The sequence below is a fragment of the Harpia harpyja genome, chromosome 10, assembly GCF_026419915.1.
Source record: "Harpia harpyja isolate bHarHar1 chromosome 10, bHarHar1 primary haplotype, whole genome shotgun sequence".
Taxonomy (NCBI): Eukaryota; Metazoa; Chordata; class Aves; order Accipitriformes; family Accipitridae; genus Harpia; species Harpia harpyja.
In genome coordinates this window covers 43850759-43868207 of record NC_068949.1, presented here as the reverse complement: position 1 = coordinate 43868207, position 17449 = coordinate 43850759, and the positions used below count along the sequence as shown (strand labels likewise).

The window sequence follows — 17449 nt, the reverse complement described above, 5'->3', positions numbered from 1 at the left end:
ATCTGGCAGATGAGTACACTCAGGTCACAGTAAATACTCAGTTTCTCATGAAATTCAATCCCCCTATAGCAAAATGATACCCACAGAATAGCACAGATTTGAGATTGTCAGAGATGCCTAATTTACCTACGAACTCCAGGGATGTCCAAGTTCCCATTCTTTCCTGATCTTCCTGAGTCACTCTGATACAGCCAACAAGACTGACAATCAAACTTTAAGCAGAATTTCCAGGCTAAGTTACTGATAATCCTTGGACACGTTCATTTTGTTACAGTCTCAGTTACTGCATCCACGTGTACGTGTGTGTATATATCTAAGTGTCTACATATATGTGTGAATATATATATTTTTAAGGAGAAAAAAAAAAAACATTCAACAGGTATCACCACAACCGTTTCTTTTTATTTACCATGAGGTTGAATACCATGAAAAAACAGAAGATATGTAAACATTGATTACAGTTATGTATCTACCCAGACGGCAAAATAAGCGTGCAGAGGCGGCTTTATTTCTTAAATCACCTGCTTTTTAAATGCCTTCTGGAAGCCTACCATTATTTCAAGAGAAAGTATTTTCATTTCATCTCTAACTTGGTTTATGCAAACACTGAGTGAAAGCATTAAGCAACAGGCGCTCAGGCTACTTACCCAGATTATACCACATATCCCTGATTTCAAAACCAATCTGCCTTCTCATATCACCGTACCTTAAAAAGGAAAACAGAACCACCATTAAAAAAACCCCCAAAATCTAATACCAATAAGCAGAAACATCTCATTTCAAAATCTGATGGGCATGCAAAAATATTTGGAATTACAGAGCAGGTTCTCCAAATCCAACCAACACAGTAACACTGCACAGCCTCCCTCACCAGCTCAGCGATGCGCCCGCAAACCCCGAACATTGCCCCACGTCCCTTTTACAAGGGAGCGGGACACAGAGGCTGCCTGACACGTCCAGCCTACCCCAAAAGCCTCCGCCATGCAGCCACCACCTTCTGTTCCTTGCCTCGCGTTACTTGCTCTCCCTCTAAAGACCCCAAATTTCCCTTTCTGCAGCAGTACTCACCAAAGGGAGAACACACACTAAACATTCACCTGCGCAAGACCTCTCTGCCGTATTTTCAGATTACCTAACCGTCCTTCGGGACACATGGGTGGTTACAGAGATTAATTGTGAGCATTTTCCATTTTTCAAATGGTAATGGCCGGAGGAAGCACAACAGCGAGCTTCACAGCCTAAGGCTGCATTTTATCTTTATACGCTCTTTTAGCATAAGCACTGTCCTAGAAAATACAACAAGGAACATCTTGCGACATCTTGTACCTTGATGCGCAAAATCAGAAAGAGAAGGTTTCTATGTTCCAACGGGATTTTGGGTCCTGCCCGGGCTAGACCAGAAGCGAGCGGTCCCAGGCAGCCAAGGAGCCAGGGCGGAGGTGGGAGCCCATCCTTCGGCATCGCTGCTAATCCTGCCTCCGCTCTGCTGCAGTGTTGGTGACGCCAATGCCTCGCATCTCCCATCGGGGTTCTTTTTATTCCACTCCCTCTCCACATTAATACCAGGAAAGCTTAATGAATGGAAAACATCCTATTGCCTTCATTAATGATGGGATCAGAACCGTAATGAGCTCCGAGAATGTATCTGCTACACAGAATATTTGTATGTTAAAGATCATTACTTAAATAACAATATATACCTGGCAACTCATGGGATTTCTGTGGGATAATAGTGAGATACCCTGTCATTAATATGGATTACAGAGATTCTTCTGCATCATTAAGAATCAGTTATTATCTAATGCTTAAATGCAATGTTTAGCAAAAACTACAAATTACAATAATTAAATTTTAATTCTTAAATATTTGACATATTAATTGACATATATACTTAAAAAGATGGGTGAGTGTGATATTGAATTAACTGATTAATTATATCCCTTTGGCACAGAACTGGTAGTGGTTTCACACAGCAATAAAAGTTAGTGCTTCCAGACCACACATTTATTGCATCTTGAAGATTTTATGGTCTTGATTTCTATCTCTAAAACACGATTAAACTGAAAATAACAACTTGTAAAATCATTATAAACAGAGATTTACAATTTAGCAAACTTCATTAAGTAACCACTTCAGATTACTTGATCTATTTACTTATATATCAGCAGTGAGAAATGTCTGTTGATTTCTTGAATTTCTTCAGCTAAGGGTCCTGTCCTCACGAAGAGGGAATATCAGTCCACAAATGTATTTGACAGTAATTTCCAGTCCAATCACAGCTCAGCTGTTGTTTTTTTGTTCAGGTCAGTAGCCTGATCTGAACTAAAATGCTCATGTAGGTGCACACCAATGCAGGACAGCGAGAGCAAGGGGAGACTGACAGCAGCCACGGCTTTGATCCCTCTGCTTGCTAATTGACTGGAGCGCTTTGCCTTTTTAAGTATCCCTTACAAACTTAATTACAAAAGAGAATTCGCATCATTGGTCCCATCTTGTACAAAACCACTTCACTCCATAAATTCTAAATCTAATGAAATAAAACTTACCTGGCTCTACAAAACCATCTTGATTTCTTTTTGCAAACATACTAACTATAAATGTATTTATGATATTTACAGCACAAGCGCAAAAATCTGAGCTCTGCTTGACATCACTTTTCCACTGAACTTGTAAATATTCCTGTTTCATCAAGGAAGCCCCAGGAGTCACAAGTACATACATTAGATCGTACAATGCTTAAAAATTCTGTTTCAACGCTCACGTAAAGCCCAGCTTCCAAAGGAAGCTCCTCCAAACTCATGAGGGAGTGGATGAGTTTGAAGGGCAAAACTTCACTGCCAAAAAAAAAGGATGGGACATAGAGCCCTGTCTTTCCTGGTCAAAGCCTGCAACCCACACAGTTAAAGCAAAACGCCTTTTAAGATCACATCTCACTGCAGCACATAATATATAGAATATATATTATACATACAAGAAGCCTGAGCTGTACTTGCTCAGGGAATCAGCTTTGAAACTCCCCATTTTTGTTGTGCGTTAACTGCAGTAACCTGACTGACTGTAGGAACAAACTGCTTTTGCAGGCGCTCTTTACAAATACTAAGACACAGAAAGAGAATCCACATACCGTGTTTGAAAACACGTAACTGGCTTTTTTCAGTGCTCAGTGTTCAGTTAATTAATGATAAGGTCCACTACATTGGAACCTCAATGAAATTTAGGAGAAATACATACTTTAAACAAAATATTCATGCTCCAAGTCTTATTTCCAGTCTTTTTTCTTTTGACAGGTTTCATTTGCTGTGGGACTCTGAATAGCAATCGGGTAGTTCAAGCTCCCTGTTCAGAGGTAGGCAATGTAATCCCTTTTAACCAGGAAAGCATACAAGACTGCAGTTATACAAACCCATTCTTCAGGGATATCGCAGTGAAACTGGCTGTAGTTACAAAAATTCACTCTAAAAGGCCGTTAGGGATTAAGCAATAAAGAGCGCATGTAAAATGAGATTAGAATAAGCACAAAGCTAAAGTGATTTAAAAATTCAGTTTTATAATATGTTAATACTTCTGAAAAGTCTTGACTTTATGAACATCCTGCAGTATAAAGTACTGTCTTCATCAGTAATGAATCATGTAATTTAGATCTTGATTCAAGGGTAGAAACACATGCAATACTTGATTCATGTTTTTAAAACCAACCTTTCATTATACCATGATTGCATCTCAATTTGAATGGATTTAGCTAAGAAATTAAACTAAAATTATGTTAATAGACCTCAAGTTCTTGTCCATGATTTAGATGACGAATAGGACTTACTTGTTAAGTATTTTTGCTCTTTTAGCACTTGAAAAATTCTCCAGTTGTAAAGACTCTTGTGTGAGAAAAGCAACGGCCAGGTGGAAGTAGTTGTTCCAAAGCTGAAAGCCCCCAAAACGACAAGAATAGATACCATTAATTCTCTGCATACCTACAAAACACCTTAGAAGTATCTAAATTATGCACATAAATATTTAAAGGCAAAAATAACAGACACCACAGAGACGGTGTTTCTTGATATAGTCTTAGTACGTCTCCTCATCGTGTTTACATTTCCGTGAAACATTTCCCATCTACAAATCCTAATTGATTGTGTTTTGATGATTCAAGTAAAATTAAATGTGAACACATAAATAGGGAAAAAAAAAAAAAAGGATCCTGAGCAAGTGACCTAAACCAGCGCATTTCTCATCAGCAGGGCGCTGAGATGCTGCGTCTCAGGCTCCACGTTTGAGGCAATGATTCTGCTAAAGCATCTGCTGCAGAAAGGGGGAGGACACCCCTTTTTGGTTTTCCTGAAGGAAAGGTGGAGTTTTCTACGATGCTCTGGGTACGACTTGGTGCTCTTCTAGGACAAGACCCACAAGACACGAATGGATCGTACATACCTGCTGAGCCTGAAATGACTTAACTGGGCTAACTGGTCACCTGGGGCTCACGATGACACACAGATACACCAAAATCACGGGTTTAGGGCAGAAATTTATTACATTAACATTAGTCTCCAAGACACTGGTGTTTTTTCTTACCTGTAACTCAAAGTTGGCTTGATCAAGAAATTTTTTGTTTAGCATATCTGCATACTGATTAATTGCTCGCAGGAAGACTCTGAAAGATCAAGAGAAAATTACATAATTACACACTCTTGTGTGGTACCTTTGTACATTTGGCATCCCGATTAGCCAAAATCTGAGTCTGTCTGGAAAGTGAAATTTGTAGCTGTTACTTGAAAAGCAGTGTGATCTCACCACAGTTAAGTATACAGAATTATATGCAGATGTTCTCAAAATTAATCAAGTAAATTAGCATATGCAGAAACACAAGGAATGCTTTGGGTAAAATCACTTGTCTTTAAAACATCTCATGATAATCAAGAGATTATTAAAAATTCAGTTTATTAGCAAAAAGTATATATATTTTTAAAGTTACAGCATCGTAGTGTTGCATCTAACCTAGACCTGTAACTGTCTGTATTTTAACTTGCAGGTCAAGCAAAACACGTTTTTAAACACGAGGTAAACACTATTTTACTTACGGCACAAAACCACATAAAAATGCTGTCGAAAGACAATCTTCAAAACATTGTTCACTGTTCTACTTCTAAAATGTTAATTTAGTACCTGGTGTAGTTTATTGCTTTTCTAAAAAGGATGCTTCTTAAATTGCAATAGGAGTTGGCTTGACAAGCTTTAAAAATAAAGCCAAATGGTATAGTACAAGTAGGTCACTACATATTCATGGTGCTGAAGAGTAAACATATTATTCTTTGGTACCCTAATCTCCATTTTCAAAATAAACATTAGATTCCTCCTGAAAACTTTAAATTTATGCTATGAAACTGCCAGCTAATGCCCAGAGAAATGAGCTTGTCTGTTGAGCAGAGTGTGGTAGAGATTTATGTCTCCTGAAAGTACCAGCAACGATAAAGACCACTCATGACACGTGCTACTTCCCCCCCGCCCCCCAATAGCAATCATTAAAAAGAGAGTTCACTATTGAATTCAAATAACAAAGTTAATCTTTCTACAGGCTGACAGACAAATATCAGAATTATTTAAAACAAACCAGAAGAGGCAGTTAGAAAGGTCTTTTACTGGATTTAAGATACCTAGTGATCTGTCCTGAAAAAAAAAAATATTTAGCTAAATGTTTGGTAACCCAAGAGAAAAGAAGCTTCCAGATAACACATGGGTATCAGAATGCTAAGAGAGATTATTTATGTATACTAAATTAATAAAGGAAGGCAAAAATTTTGACGCCACTGGGATGTATCTGTACTCTAAAGTCAGATCAGCCCCACAGCAGTGTAACGGAGGAGAAGGAAAGTATCCAAACGTGAAACTAAAAATTAAATTTATAAAAGAAAATACAAAAGAAAATTTAAAAGATGAAAGAATATACAAAATATAAATGGATATATAGAAAATTAAACTCATAAATATATGTAGGTATAGGCACATCCATACATTTTACAATATTACTCTTTATAGCGAAGATGTCATAGGCACCTTTGCACTTGCGTCCAGCACACGCAGGGGTACATTTCAGGAACAGCACTTCTGTGTCTTATTCACCAGTACCTTTGTCAGTGTGTATATTTGGAAACAACTTCACGAAGAGGTTTTATAAATGAGATGAAATAAGCATACACAAGAATACACTGCACATATACGTATTTTTGATCTATGATTCAAGTACTGAGCTGTAGCATATACTAAGATTGAAACTGAAGTTATCCATGCAATCAGGCTACCAACAGTTTGATATGTAGACTTACACCCTGTTTTGTTTTGCGGTTTTAAAGTCTGATAATACTATGAGACTCGTAAGTCTTCCTAGAAGAATTAGTAATTTAACATAGTAGGAAGGGCCATCTAACGCTCCTTGCCTTACGAAGATAAAATCGGTTCGAATACAGGAAGGATTATGCCTACAATTTAATTGTGTTGCCTCAAGACATCACTGTAATGTATTCAATCTGCTCCATCTAATTAAGCTTTGGAACAATCTCATTACTTTATATACCATTATTTTTCTTTAAATTGTAACTCTCATTTTTCCCCTATATTAATTCTAGTCAATATCAATAAAGAACAAATAATGCAGAATCTATTGTACATTGCAACTGCAAAAGGACCATAGCACAGCACATCTGTTAAACTGTAGTTGTAATTAAACAACACTATCCTCTCACAGTCCGTGTGCTACCCCTGTAATCAGGCTGCCTTAGGAAGGTAGGTATTCCTCCCAACTTTCTACAGAAAAACATGAAAAGAAGAGATGCAGAGATTTGAGTGTTGATTTTTGAATCATTCAAACTCCATTTTAATTTTGATTTAATTTGATGATACACTCAATCCTTCCATTACTGGATAAAATACTTCCTAACATATGTCAGTGAAAAAAGTCCAGTTCTTGTCCCAGTGAAAGTCAACAGAACAGTATGTTTATTCTAACGGTATATCTTCAGTTGCAAATCAAATGTAAGTCAATGAGGATTCTGTGCCTGTTTCGACCACTACCAAAAGGATTGCTGGAAATATTGACAGTCCCTTTACTACAACATGGGGTCAGTCAAAATATGACTATTCCAGATCATGGTACTGCAAAGTGAAACATGACTGGCACAGTACAATAACAGTAAGGTCCATCCTGAATAATCCAGATTTAACCGAGGAAAAGGGAAGTTATGAAGTGGATTAATCAGCAACCAATTTAAGTACTACAACCTCCCGGCACAACTGAAGTCCCCAGAAAGACCCTGTCACGGCTAAGCTCACAGCGCTCTCTAGTATCTTCTAGGACCTCCAGTGCCAAAAGAAACAGCAAAATTATGACAATTTTTATCTGATGAAGTTAATTTTAACAATATATATTAAAGTATTGGCAATAAGAAGCAGCTAGTTGTGTAGCACACTGGAACAACAAGAGTAGATAGATTTCATCACAGTACTCCACCTTGGTGTAAAGCTTTATTTTTACAGGGCCCAACAAGGAAGGGCTGGATTTAGATAAATGCAGTTTTCTATCAGGCTGAGATCACCGACTACCACTCTGTGTACTACTGACCACCTCGTCATCTCTTACGTAGCCACACAAGAGTGAGGAGAGGTGTCAGCTGAGAAAAAAGGTAAGTATTTCCACCCAGCGTATTCAACACCATCCCGTGAATGAGCTGCAATTCAGTGAAAAAGATTCTGAAGAAATAACAACGGACACAGGGCTACAGGGCAAAAGTAAGACAGTCAGGCTGGCATCGCTTCACCATTTTGGTACGACACTCAGTCGTGTGGTTAATCAGACAGAAAGAATACTACCCTGAAGAGATCATTTGGATAGAAAAAAACATGTGCTTGATGAGTTCTTGGCTATAATCTACGAAATGGTATGTTATCACCTGTGAAGCTTGCTGCAACTCATGAATGCAAAAACGGTTCAGGTTTATGCCCAAATAAAATTCAAAAGAGGAAGCAGAAAAATTGTACGAATCATTCCAGGTGTTAGTTTAATCCTCTTCCTTCTCCAAAGCAGGTACTGACAATTTTCAGTAACTTCACTGTCAGAGTTAGAGAAACTGAAAAAACTGGGGGAAATTTGGCTCTTCAGAATAGGCAGAATTAAACCAAATGCATCAGTTCTGAACTGAAGAATAAGCTGGCTGCTGCTAACACACGTAAGGATGAAAGGTGTACTTGGACATCACTGGGCCAACAGACAAGTAATCAAAACTATCTCCTCTGCTCAGATGGAGAACATCAATCCGCAGTGGTACACCTTATCTTGCTGTAATTAATAACGAAGATTAGCTTCCAGTTGCATGTGCATAAAAAGAAGTGCTTTTCTTGAAGTTCAGTTTCGATTAACAAAAGAATACATTATCTGTGTCAGGAAGAGGCACAAAAGTTAAACCTTGAAAAAGAGAGAAGTTCAGAGACTGGAACCGATCACCATGTACTCTGCTGCAAAACCGAGAACGTCACACACGGCAACAAAATCTAACGCTAACATATTGGAAAAGATTTGTTAGACAAAAGACTTTATCAACCCAATTAAAAGAAGGAAATTAACATTTCCTATGATGTGATTGGAATAGAAGGAACATGATTACAGAAGGAAGTCACTTCAGGATATGTGGAAGGAAGAACGACCGTTGCTAAAGGGCGTAAGTATCTACCAAATAACAAAATTAACGTCCCGGTCAGATGAGGTTTATGCATGCTGAGCCCCTGGGGATGAGTGTTGCTGGGGCTGGCTCCCAAACACATCAGCAGCTTTCTGCTGTCTCTCCTGTTGTAGGTGGGTCCTTTGAGGTAGGGATTGTCCTCTTACTCTGTGTTCAGATAGCTTCCATCACAGTGAGGTCTTACACCATCATCAGGATTTCTTGGTATTTTATCCTTGTTTATGTACTTCCCGATAAGACGCCTTTATCAGTTCTCCATAAGCCAGAAGGAATAATGAATCGCACAAACACGCAGTGGAAGGCTGCAAAAGTGTTAGTCAGATGGTGGGCAAGTAAAACAGCTGAGCATCAACGTGCCACCACGTTGCAAAACGCTCAGTCAGGGCTGTATTAGGGTAAGGGTCCCCCGTGAGACACGAAATATTTCTTCTTATCTACTCGTCCCTGGCAAGGCCTCGGCTGGAGTATTGTTCGGTTGAAGTCACCGTGCTTCGAGAGTGACACAAAAATACGGCAGAGAGCTCAGATGAGGGAAGCAAGGGGACAGGAGATACACCAGCCACGGCACAGGTTAAACATTAGGCAATACTTTGTGATGCTAAGGATGGGCCGTCAAGAGCAGAAATCCCCCCAAAACCCCACCAAAACACAAAAAACAGGTTAAGCAAACACCTGTGATCTGGTCAGGTACCATTCACCTGGTCCTGCTTTGGGCAAAAGGATAGATTCGTACTCATTTCTTCGGTAACTTCTCCCCAATTATGGCTCTCAATCCAGAGTCAGTAAATCAATTAATATGCTGCTGATTCAAGCCATGAACTAACTTCTATTGCAGCTACTGAGTTCTGCATATTGTTACTGTTATTGATTACTAATCACTTCCAATAGACCCATAGGTGGTTAACTGGTTTGTGGATGCACGTTTAGAGATTGCTCCACCAAGTACTGCAAAAATTAATGGTTCGATTCTGTAATTCTACCCTTGCAGAGGCGCCCTTTTTCCTACAGACAACCTCACTGAATTCAGGAGGCTGTGTGTATGTATCAAATCTAGACTTCAACTGGCAATAATAAATGAAGAAGGGACAAAGGGATTCAATTAATAAGTGTAACAGTAGTCACTGTGCCAAACAACTCATTTTTTTTTTCCTCTTTCTCAGGTACAGTTGGTTTTTCTTCCTCCATTCTCTCTTATAATTAGTCAAGTGCCCTGACTTGCTTGTTCACTCACATTTAAAAATATTCTATGCCCCATTTTCTTTCATTCAGCTTCTCACATCACTGGAAAGTATTTGCAAAAGCTAAAGGAACCGAGGAAAGCTGGAAGCCACACGATGCTGCAAGACACCTCTCTCATCTGGCAACACACACACACAAATCAAACTGCCCCTGCAAAAAGATTTTTCTGGAGAAATAATCTAGCGAGATATATTCCAAAAGTAGAAACATTCTTACAGTATATTCCATTTTGTACATTATTTAGTTAGCTCTAGTACCCAGGGATTCGGATTTACACTATAAGCACTTATGCAAAACACTTACGATTGGAAAATATGAAACAATACAAGCTACAAAAACAATACAAGCCCAGTGTTTTTCCTTAAGCGAACATCAAAAAAGAACGAAAGAACAAACGAATGACTTCCCTAATGATAGAAAAATTATCTAAACAAGAATATACAGATACAGCTTAAAATAATTTAGGTTTAGCTGATAATTCAATAAAAGAGAGGGAATTTGGAGTGAGGTTATAAAAGGCGCTATTATGATGTCATTTCAGTTAATTTAGATGGAAGGATAATGAATGCTTTATTACAGCTGATCAGCCCTCCTGCACATCATCATGCTTTCCATGCTTGAGCTTTTGCTTCTCTGGGAGACAAATTTACTGTGCATATATGAGACAGACTACTCTTATCTTGTCAGACTGCGTATGAAACAACAGACCTAGACCTTGAAATCCCAATGCAAAACCCAAACCTGAACAAATGCTCACTAAAGCATGAATAGCAAAGCCTTCTTTTAAACAGCAATCACTTCAAATACCTTCAAATTCTTTTTCAGTGTCTGTGTTGCAAAGCACAGTTAAGTTTTAAACAACTTTTTACTTACACACGAATTAAAACTTGTATTTTAAAACACTCCTATAACCACTTCTCTATTGGCATTGCATGCGGTATGGTGATTGTCCAGTTTGAACCCTGGAACATAGAGAATACATAGTGACCTCATACGCATATTCTGTATGTGTCAAATGAAAGTCAAAATCGTTAAAATGAGTGAGCATGAAGGTATCTGCCCTCCTTGCATCTCCTCTCCAATTTTCTCACTTTCCAAATACTATCTCTTTTTTCTTTTCTGGTGACGTTATTACTGTTCAGCCATCTTCACTCCTCCAGACCTGACAACTGCTCAGCCCAAATGAAGGTTTCCAAAATCCTTTTAATTTCACACTTCTGTGTACGATACTTCTCTCTCCAGTCTCCCTCTCAATCTCTCTTAAAAAAAAAAAAAAAAAAAAAAAAAAGATACCCTGTAATATCCTCTAATTCATTAGGCTAAAGAGCAGTCAAAACTTAACACCCCCCCCCAAACAAACAAAAAAACCCAAAGAAAAAACCCCCCTTGATCATTTGCTTTCTTTTGAATTACAGTTCCTGGGCTGACTATGATAATAGCAGAGTAATCCCAATGAAGACTTGCTACTAAATACTTACATTAGCATAATACTCTCATAGTGTCTACTCCACACCAGCACAGGTGCACCATGTCACTTTATTAACCTATTTTCTAATAAATATTTCAGAAACAGTTTTAGCATATTATCTATAATCACTGACACCTCTTTCCTAATTTATATTCTGTGCTGTGTGTCCTCTAAAACAATGGGGACAGCTGAATGAAAAAAACTGCAAGTTACAAAATTCTGAAGGACAAACTTGTGGTCTGACTACCAATAACAGGTACCGTATAAGAGGCGCAATGTATTATTTTTCAAAACCGCCTTCGCAATACAGCTATCTTGTACCTTAAAATCAAACTGAAAGAACAACCCTGTTGGAATAGACAGGCAAGAGCGTCACACCACCGGACAATCAAATGATAAATGTTTACAGAAATAAACAATATTAAAGAAGATCTGGATTGACATTCCATTCAAATACCCTTGCAGACGTCCTCTCCCTACCCAGCAGCCGGATGGATCCACGCTGATCCGCAGTCCACCTCAGACACCTGCTAAAGTCGACGGGACTTGCCGGCGAGAAAGGCATCCTTACCATGAGGACAGCACCAACGCGACGCTCAACCTGAAGCAGAGTCGTCTGTTTAACGGACTTGGCGTAGAGTCAGAGGAGCACAGGGATGTTGGAAGGTTGGAAGGTGCCTCCGGAGTTCTCTGGTCAAACTGGAGCAGGTTGCACAGGGCTGCGTCCAGTTGGGTTTTGAGGATCTCCAAGGGTGGAGATTCCCTTGGGCAGCCTCCTTGGACAACCTGTGGCAGGGTCCGACTGCCCTCACTCTCCTCCTTTCTCGACTACTTGTCTGAAGTCTAGGCTGTGGTTTCTTGATGACTTTCAGAGTGCACGAAAGAAGAAGCTTTAGGCCGCTACACTCTCTCAAAAGCACCAGTAAACTTTGTCTCCTGAAATTTTATCTAAGGTGTAACTCCAGCCATGGATATAACCTTATGTACTAAACTTCACCTAGAGAATTTTATGACAGAATAATAAAAGCGTGGAAATAGTGTTTTCTAATGGAAATGCTAGAAGACAATTTAATTTAGGAGTTTGTAGCTAAGGCTACAATACTGGGAAAGTAGCATCTATTGCAAGTGGACAGCATTAGTGTTCCTCTAACCCAAAAGTTAATATTCTAAAGAAAGACGACTTACTGAATTCAAAGAGACCGTTTCTATTATGGTAGTTGGCAAAAACTTGCAGCGGATCTCGTAATTTAAAACAAATGTAATTTGTTGTAGTGCTGCTGGAAGAAATCTCTGCAATCAGGTTAGCTATTAAACAAGCAGTTTTCATTATAATGTGCTGCTCAATAAAATGCAAACAGTCTTTGCTACGGTACACATATCATCACCTTATCCTTGGTGAGTTTATTGGCGAAAAAACATCCCTTCCAAGCAAGCGTGCAACCACAGAGGACAGCTTCGTCGGCTCTCAGATGACCGGAGCCTGCTGGCCAGGGCTGGTGGATCTCTCCCCAGGCTTCAACACCCAGTTCTCCTGCCAGGCTGGTGCTTTCATGGGCCAACAGCTGCTGTGGGTGCAAACAGATGCCGAACCGAGCTCTGCTTTTCCAAACTGAGAAGAAAGATGGCTTTCCTCATACCCCCTCCACGCAAGATGCCTGCAGGTCATTAACAACGCAAGAAAGGTGTCATCTCAGTTCTTATTTTGACTTGATCTTGCATGGGAATTCAGCTAGATTTTGCAGCGGTAAAAAATCAATAAAGCAGAAGATGTTTTTTCCTATTGCGCTGCTTTTTAAAGAAGCATTCAGTCTGGAAAGAGAAATAATTAAAAAAAAAGAGAAGCAACTCATGGGAAGCGTGGGAAAGGACGTCGCAGGTAGATTTTCCTGCAAAGCGTGAAAGTTCTGACTGAATTTGGCCAAAAGTTTTCAAATACTTGACAGTGGCTCACAGTTTGCAGCACGGGAACCTCCCTCATTTTCTGCTGACAGCACTGTCCTCTGTAACTTACCCATTTCCATGGATTCCTAGATGTGAATACAGATTAAGGCTACTTTAGGTAATTATGGATAAATCAATAGAATCGATTCCCTACACTTCAAATTCTTTGGCATTTTCATTAATCTTGCAATCAATTGTTAAGACAATTGCAGCTGGCTAAACAAATGTCATAATGTTGCTTGAAAAAGAATCTTAGTTTTTCCTGTGGGTATTTAATTACTTTATCAAAGTCCATCACAGAATACTAATGAGGAAAAAGAAAGTAATCTGCAGACAAAGAAGGTGTCCAAAGGTTAGTTTAACACCTCTTCAGTGCTTCTGGGGTCATAAATCAGGTGTGCTTAGCAACTCAATTTGCTGGAGAGGTCTCTTCTCTTTGTCCATCACCCAAAATGTAAAGTTCATTGTGATGCCTGATGGCAGAAAGTTTCCATGGGAGCTGAAAAGAATTTGGTTTTTAGTTCTATGCCTTACTACTACTTTTATTGTCTAACTACCAAGAGTCACAAACACGGAGACACTGTCCAGAAGAGCTGAGCTTTCACAAAATTGGGATCCACCTCCCCAACAAACACACACAAGAAGTGACTCCCTGGGAAGAGGTTACAATGCAATTTCTTGTAATAGATGAGAACGATAAACCACAGCAGCTGCTCTGCTTTGCTGTTCCACGGATGCTTATGCGGCTGACAGCTTTGTGAAGGGATCACTAATGCTGGTAAAGTAAAAAAATCTTACTGGAGCTTTAGGTAAGTCTGCATTTGATCCAAAGTGTGGCTCTCAGATATTAAAGTGACACAAAATGTTTTAAGAAGGCAGTGGGGTATGTCAAGGAGAGAGCGAAGCGAGACGAGAACAGCGCTCGTCTCCTGTACAGACTATTGCTTGCCTAACCCAGCTATTAACCTTTGGACAAGATCAGTGGTTTGCTATTCTTTTAATTTCTCTTTCAGGCTTCTGTCTGATACTGTTTGTAGCAACGAGACAGGACTGGAATAAATGCTTCAATACGATGCTTCAATACGATGCTTCAGTACCTGCCTGTAACAGCAATCCTCCCAGCACAATGCCCATCAGGAGCCCGTCCCTTCCGCTGTTATTAGCAGGTTTTTTGGCTCCCGTGGAAAGAATTAATGTATTCTGCATCCAAGGGATTGCACACGGAAACAGTCACAAATGATACAGCACAAAAATCAGGCTTGCAGGGCAGATAATAACAGTATAACATTTATAATGGTTTGTTTTTTGTTTTTTGTGGTTTTGGTTTTTTTCTGTTCTAGTACATCCCTTATTTTGGGGAAGCCCAGAAACACCAATTACCTCCAACTGCCTTCAGCATTCATTTCATTCTTACTAGGCATGTGTTTTCTCCAATTTAGAAGGGCTAAGTAACACTGCAGATAAAAATGAACTGCCTCATAAGAAACCGCAATGGAACTGAACAATGAAACCCATTCTGGTTCACTCTTTTAACAAGCCTAGCACACGCCAGCAGAACTGCAGGGCAGCGGAGGGACATTTCCGACACCGCAAACAGATCAATTTCCAGCCTTTAAGCAGGTATCTCCTGCATCGAAACAACGTGCTCTTGTGCAAGGTGGCTGCAGCGTGCAGTCTTCGGATGTGTTCAAGCCTAGGGAGGATCCGGCACTTGCTCTGACATGCCAATCCTCCCTGGAATTTTACAGCTGGTAATTAGTTTCTGCCTGGTAAAGTCAAAGCCTCAGAGGCAAAAGCAATCGAAATCGCAAAAAACATGGCCAAGTGTGTCAATGGGACAAAGTTTTTGCTAAAAAACTTTTTGTATGAAATAAGTCGTGAACTAGGATTGTGGATGTATATACGCCACTGATACGAACACGATTGTTTATGAGTACAGCCAAACACGTCTTTCATTTTGTTAAGAAGCTTAACCAATTTTTCCAGACATTTAGACCTGAATACGTTAAGCTCCATTCCCTGCCTGTCAAACACAGGCAACACGGAGAAAGCAGGATCTGCTCCACCTCCGGAGGACGTAGGCACGCAGCCGATACAATCCGCGCCCTGCCCCAGCCTCCCCACGGATGAGGAAGATTAAAGCTGGCTGGGAAGCATCACTAAAGCACACCCGTTCTCCAGGGAAGGCTGAGCATCTCTGTACAGTTATATGACAAATACGGGCTTCAGAAGCCTTGCAGCTGGATCCTCCAGAATGAAATCTGGTTCTCTGCAATTTCTTTTATGCAATACTTTAATTTCATTCTCCCTGTTAATCCTGTGGAAGCTCTTTAAGCTACTAAAATATGCTACACTGATAAAGTAGTTTTAAAACTACAGGAAGCTATCTGGCTTTTGAAATACAAATAGTAGCTTGGAAACCCTTTTCTTAGTGCACCATAAGACTAAAATTTTATTTCTGACAGCTGAGTTTGTAAGACAGTGTAATAACCTAAAGGTACGGCTGCCATACATTGAATCCTCACCTTTGCTAAAGCAGAGCCGTACAAAAGCATGCTTTAATGTGAAAGAGCAATAAATGCATCCCCAATACTAAGGCAGGTCTATTTACTTTGCCCAAAAAGCAGCACTTTGAATTGGGAAATCACCCTGATTTGGAAAAGTTCCTGACTCCAGCAGCATCACTGGACACCAGAAAACTGGAGCGTCATAAATCCCACCGTGCAGATGGTGTGATGCACCGTGCAGCAGCGCCAGCGCGGTTAAATCAGACACCGGGCTGTGCTGCGAATGTATTTCTGAGCCTCACAAGGACAAGACAGTCAGCCAGTCACTTCACAAAAATCAATGCTACTGGACCGATTTTCCTGGACTGGGTCAAAGTATAGTTGGGCAAAAGGCCCGCATAACATTTATGCACCATTTATGCTCCTTTTACGTTCTTCTCTGGCCTCAATTACACATTTTGGCTATCTCTAGACAGATAATTTATAATGCCAATGGCAGTGAAAGCCTGCAGCTTCTCTATGAGTAGACTGTAATTATTTTATGGGCTCATATGGGCAACAGAAGCTAAGTAGGGAAAAATCCAGACTACCCCCAACGCTAGGAGGTTTTCCCACCCAGAAGAAAACAATCAAACAAAATGTTCACGTTGCTTTCTTCCTAACCAATGGGTGTGTATACAGTAACACCTAAAGCCATCCTAATCTTATACAGCCTAATATTACGTATGAAAGAGTATGTAACTTTGCCATTGAAACGTTACCAGACTGGAAAGAGCTGAATTCCCTGCTGGCTGAGCCCCCGCTGAGCTTTCCGGGCCGATGACCAGCACCCCGCGGCTCCGAACCCCGACAGCGGCGATGCGGGCGGGCAGGCCACCGGCTACGTGCCTTCCCTGCAGCTCGTCGCAAGGACACGCGTCTGCACGCAACAGGGTCGTCTTTATCCACGGTAAACCGTAAAAGCCCTCAAGGACTTTATGGCTTTTAAGTTTACTCGTCCCTGTAGGAATGCAAGTTTCTAATTCAGAAACAACCTCGACTACTCAGAGCTTCAAGCTTTTTTTTTCCCCGCCCCCATTATGTTATTTTTCTCATCTTTTCAAAATTTTCATATAAAATTCTGGTTTTAATAAAACAATGAATTTGGAAGGTAGAGTCTGATAATGGAAGTTTTAAGGGAAACCATTAATGCAATCACTGGAAGGAAAGAGTTGAGGAGAAGCTGAACACAGCTGGAAGGTATAGAGACAGCATATCCAAGTCTTTATATAAACGAACGAGTGGTTTGTTTGCCTGATGTAAAGGCCCAAATACCAAGGAGCAAACCGAATTTATTTATAGCGCTGAAAAATGCAAACTTGAATAACATCTCTCTTTAGTGACCTGTCATCTAAAAAGTTTCTAGAGGAACACAAGACCTTTAAGCCTCATCATGCCAGGACGTCTGCGTTACAGATCCACGCTAAGCCAATACACAATCTCCTTCATCGCTCCGTTGCACTGAGGTTTAAGCAATAATGTACGCGAGAGGTTGTACAGCACTGACTGGAGGCTCGTGACACGGTCATTGAACGTTC

General features: G+C 40.1%; 1 protein-coding gene across 2 annotated transcripts in view; it reads right to left on the bottom strand.

Annotated features, from left to right (window-relative positions):
- Positions 1-17449, bottom strand: part of DOCK1 (dedicator of cytokinesis 1) — a 317150-nt gene that overhangs the window by 82673 nt on the left and 217028 nt on the right. For both annotated transcript variants that reach the window (XM_052800114.1, XM_052800116.1), the window contains exons 30-32: positions 4564-4642; positions 3815-3915; positions 648-706 (exon numbers count right to left, since the gene is read on the bottom strand). In XM_052800114.1, the coding sequence (XP_052656074.1) occupies positions 648-706; positions 3815-3915; positions 4564-4642 (239 nt within the window). The remainder of the gene's footprint in view (positions 1-647; positions 707-3814; positions 3916-4563; positions 4643-17449) is intronic.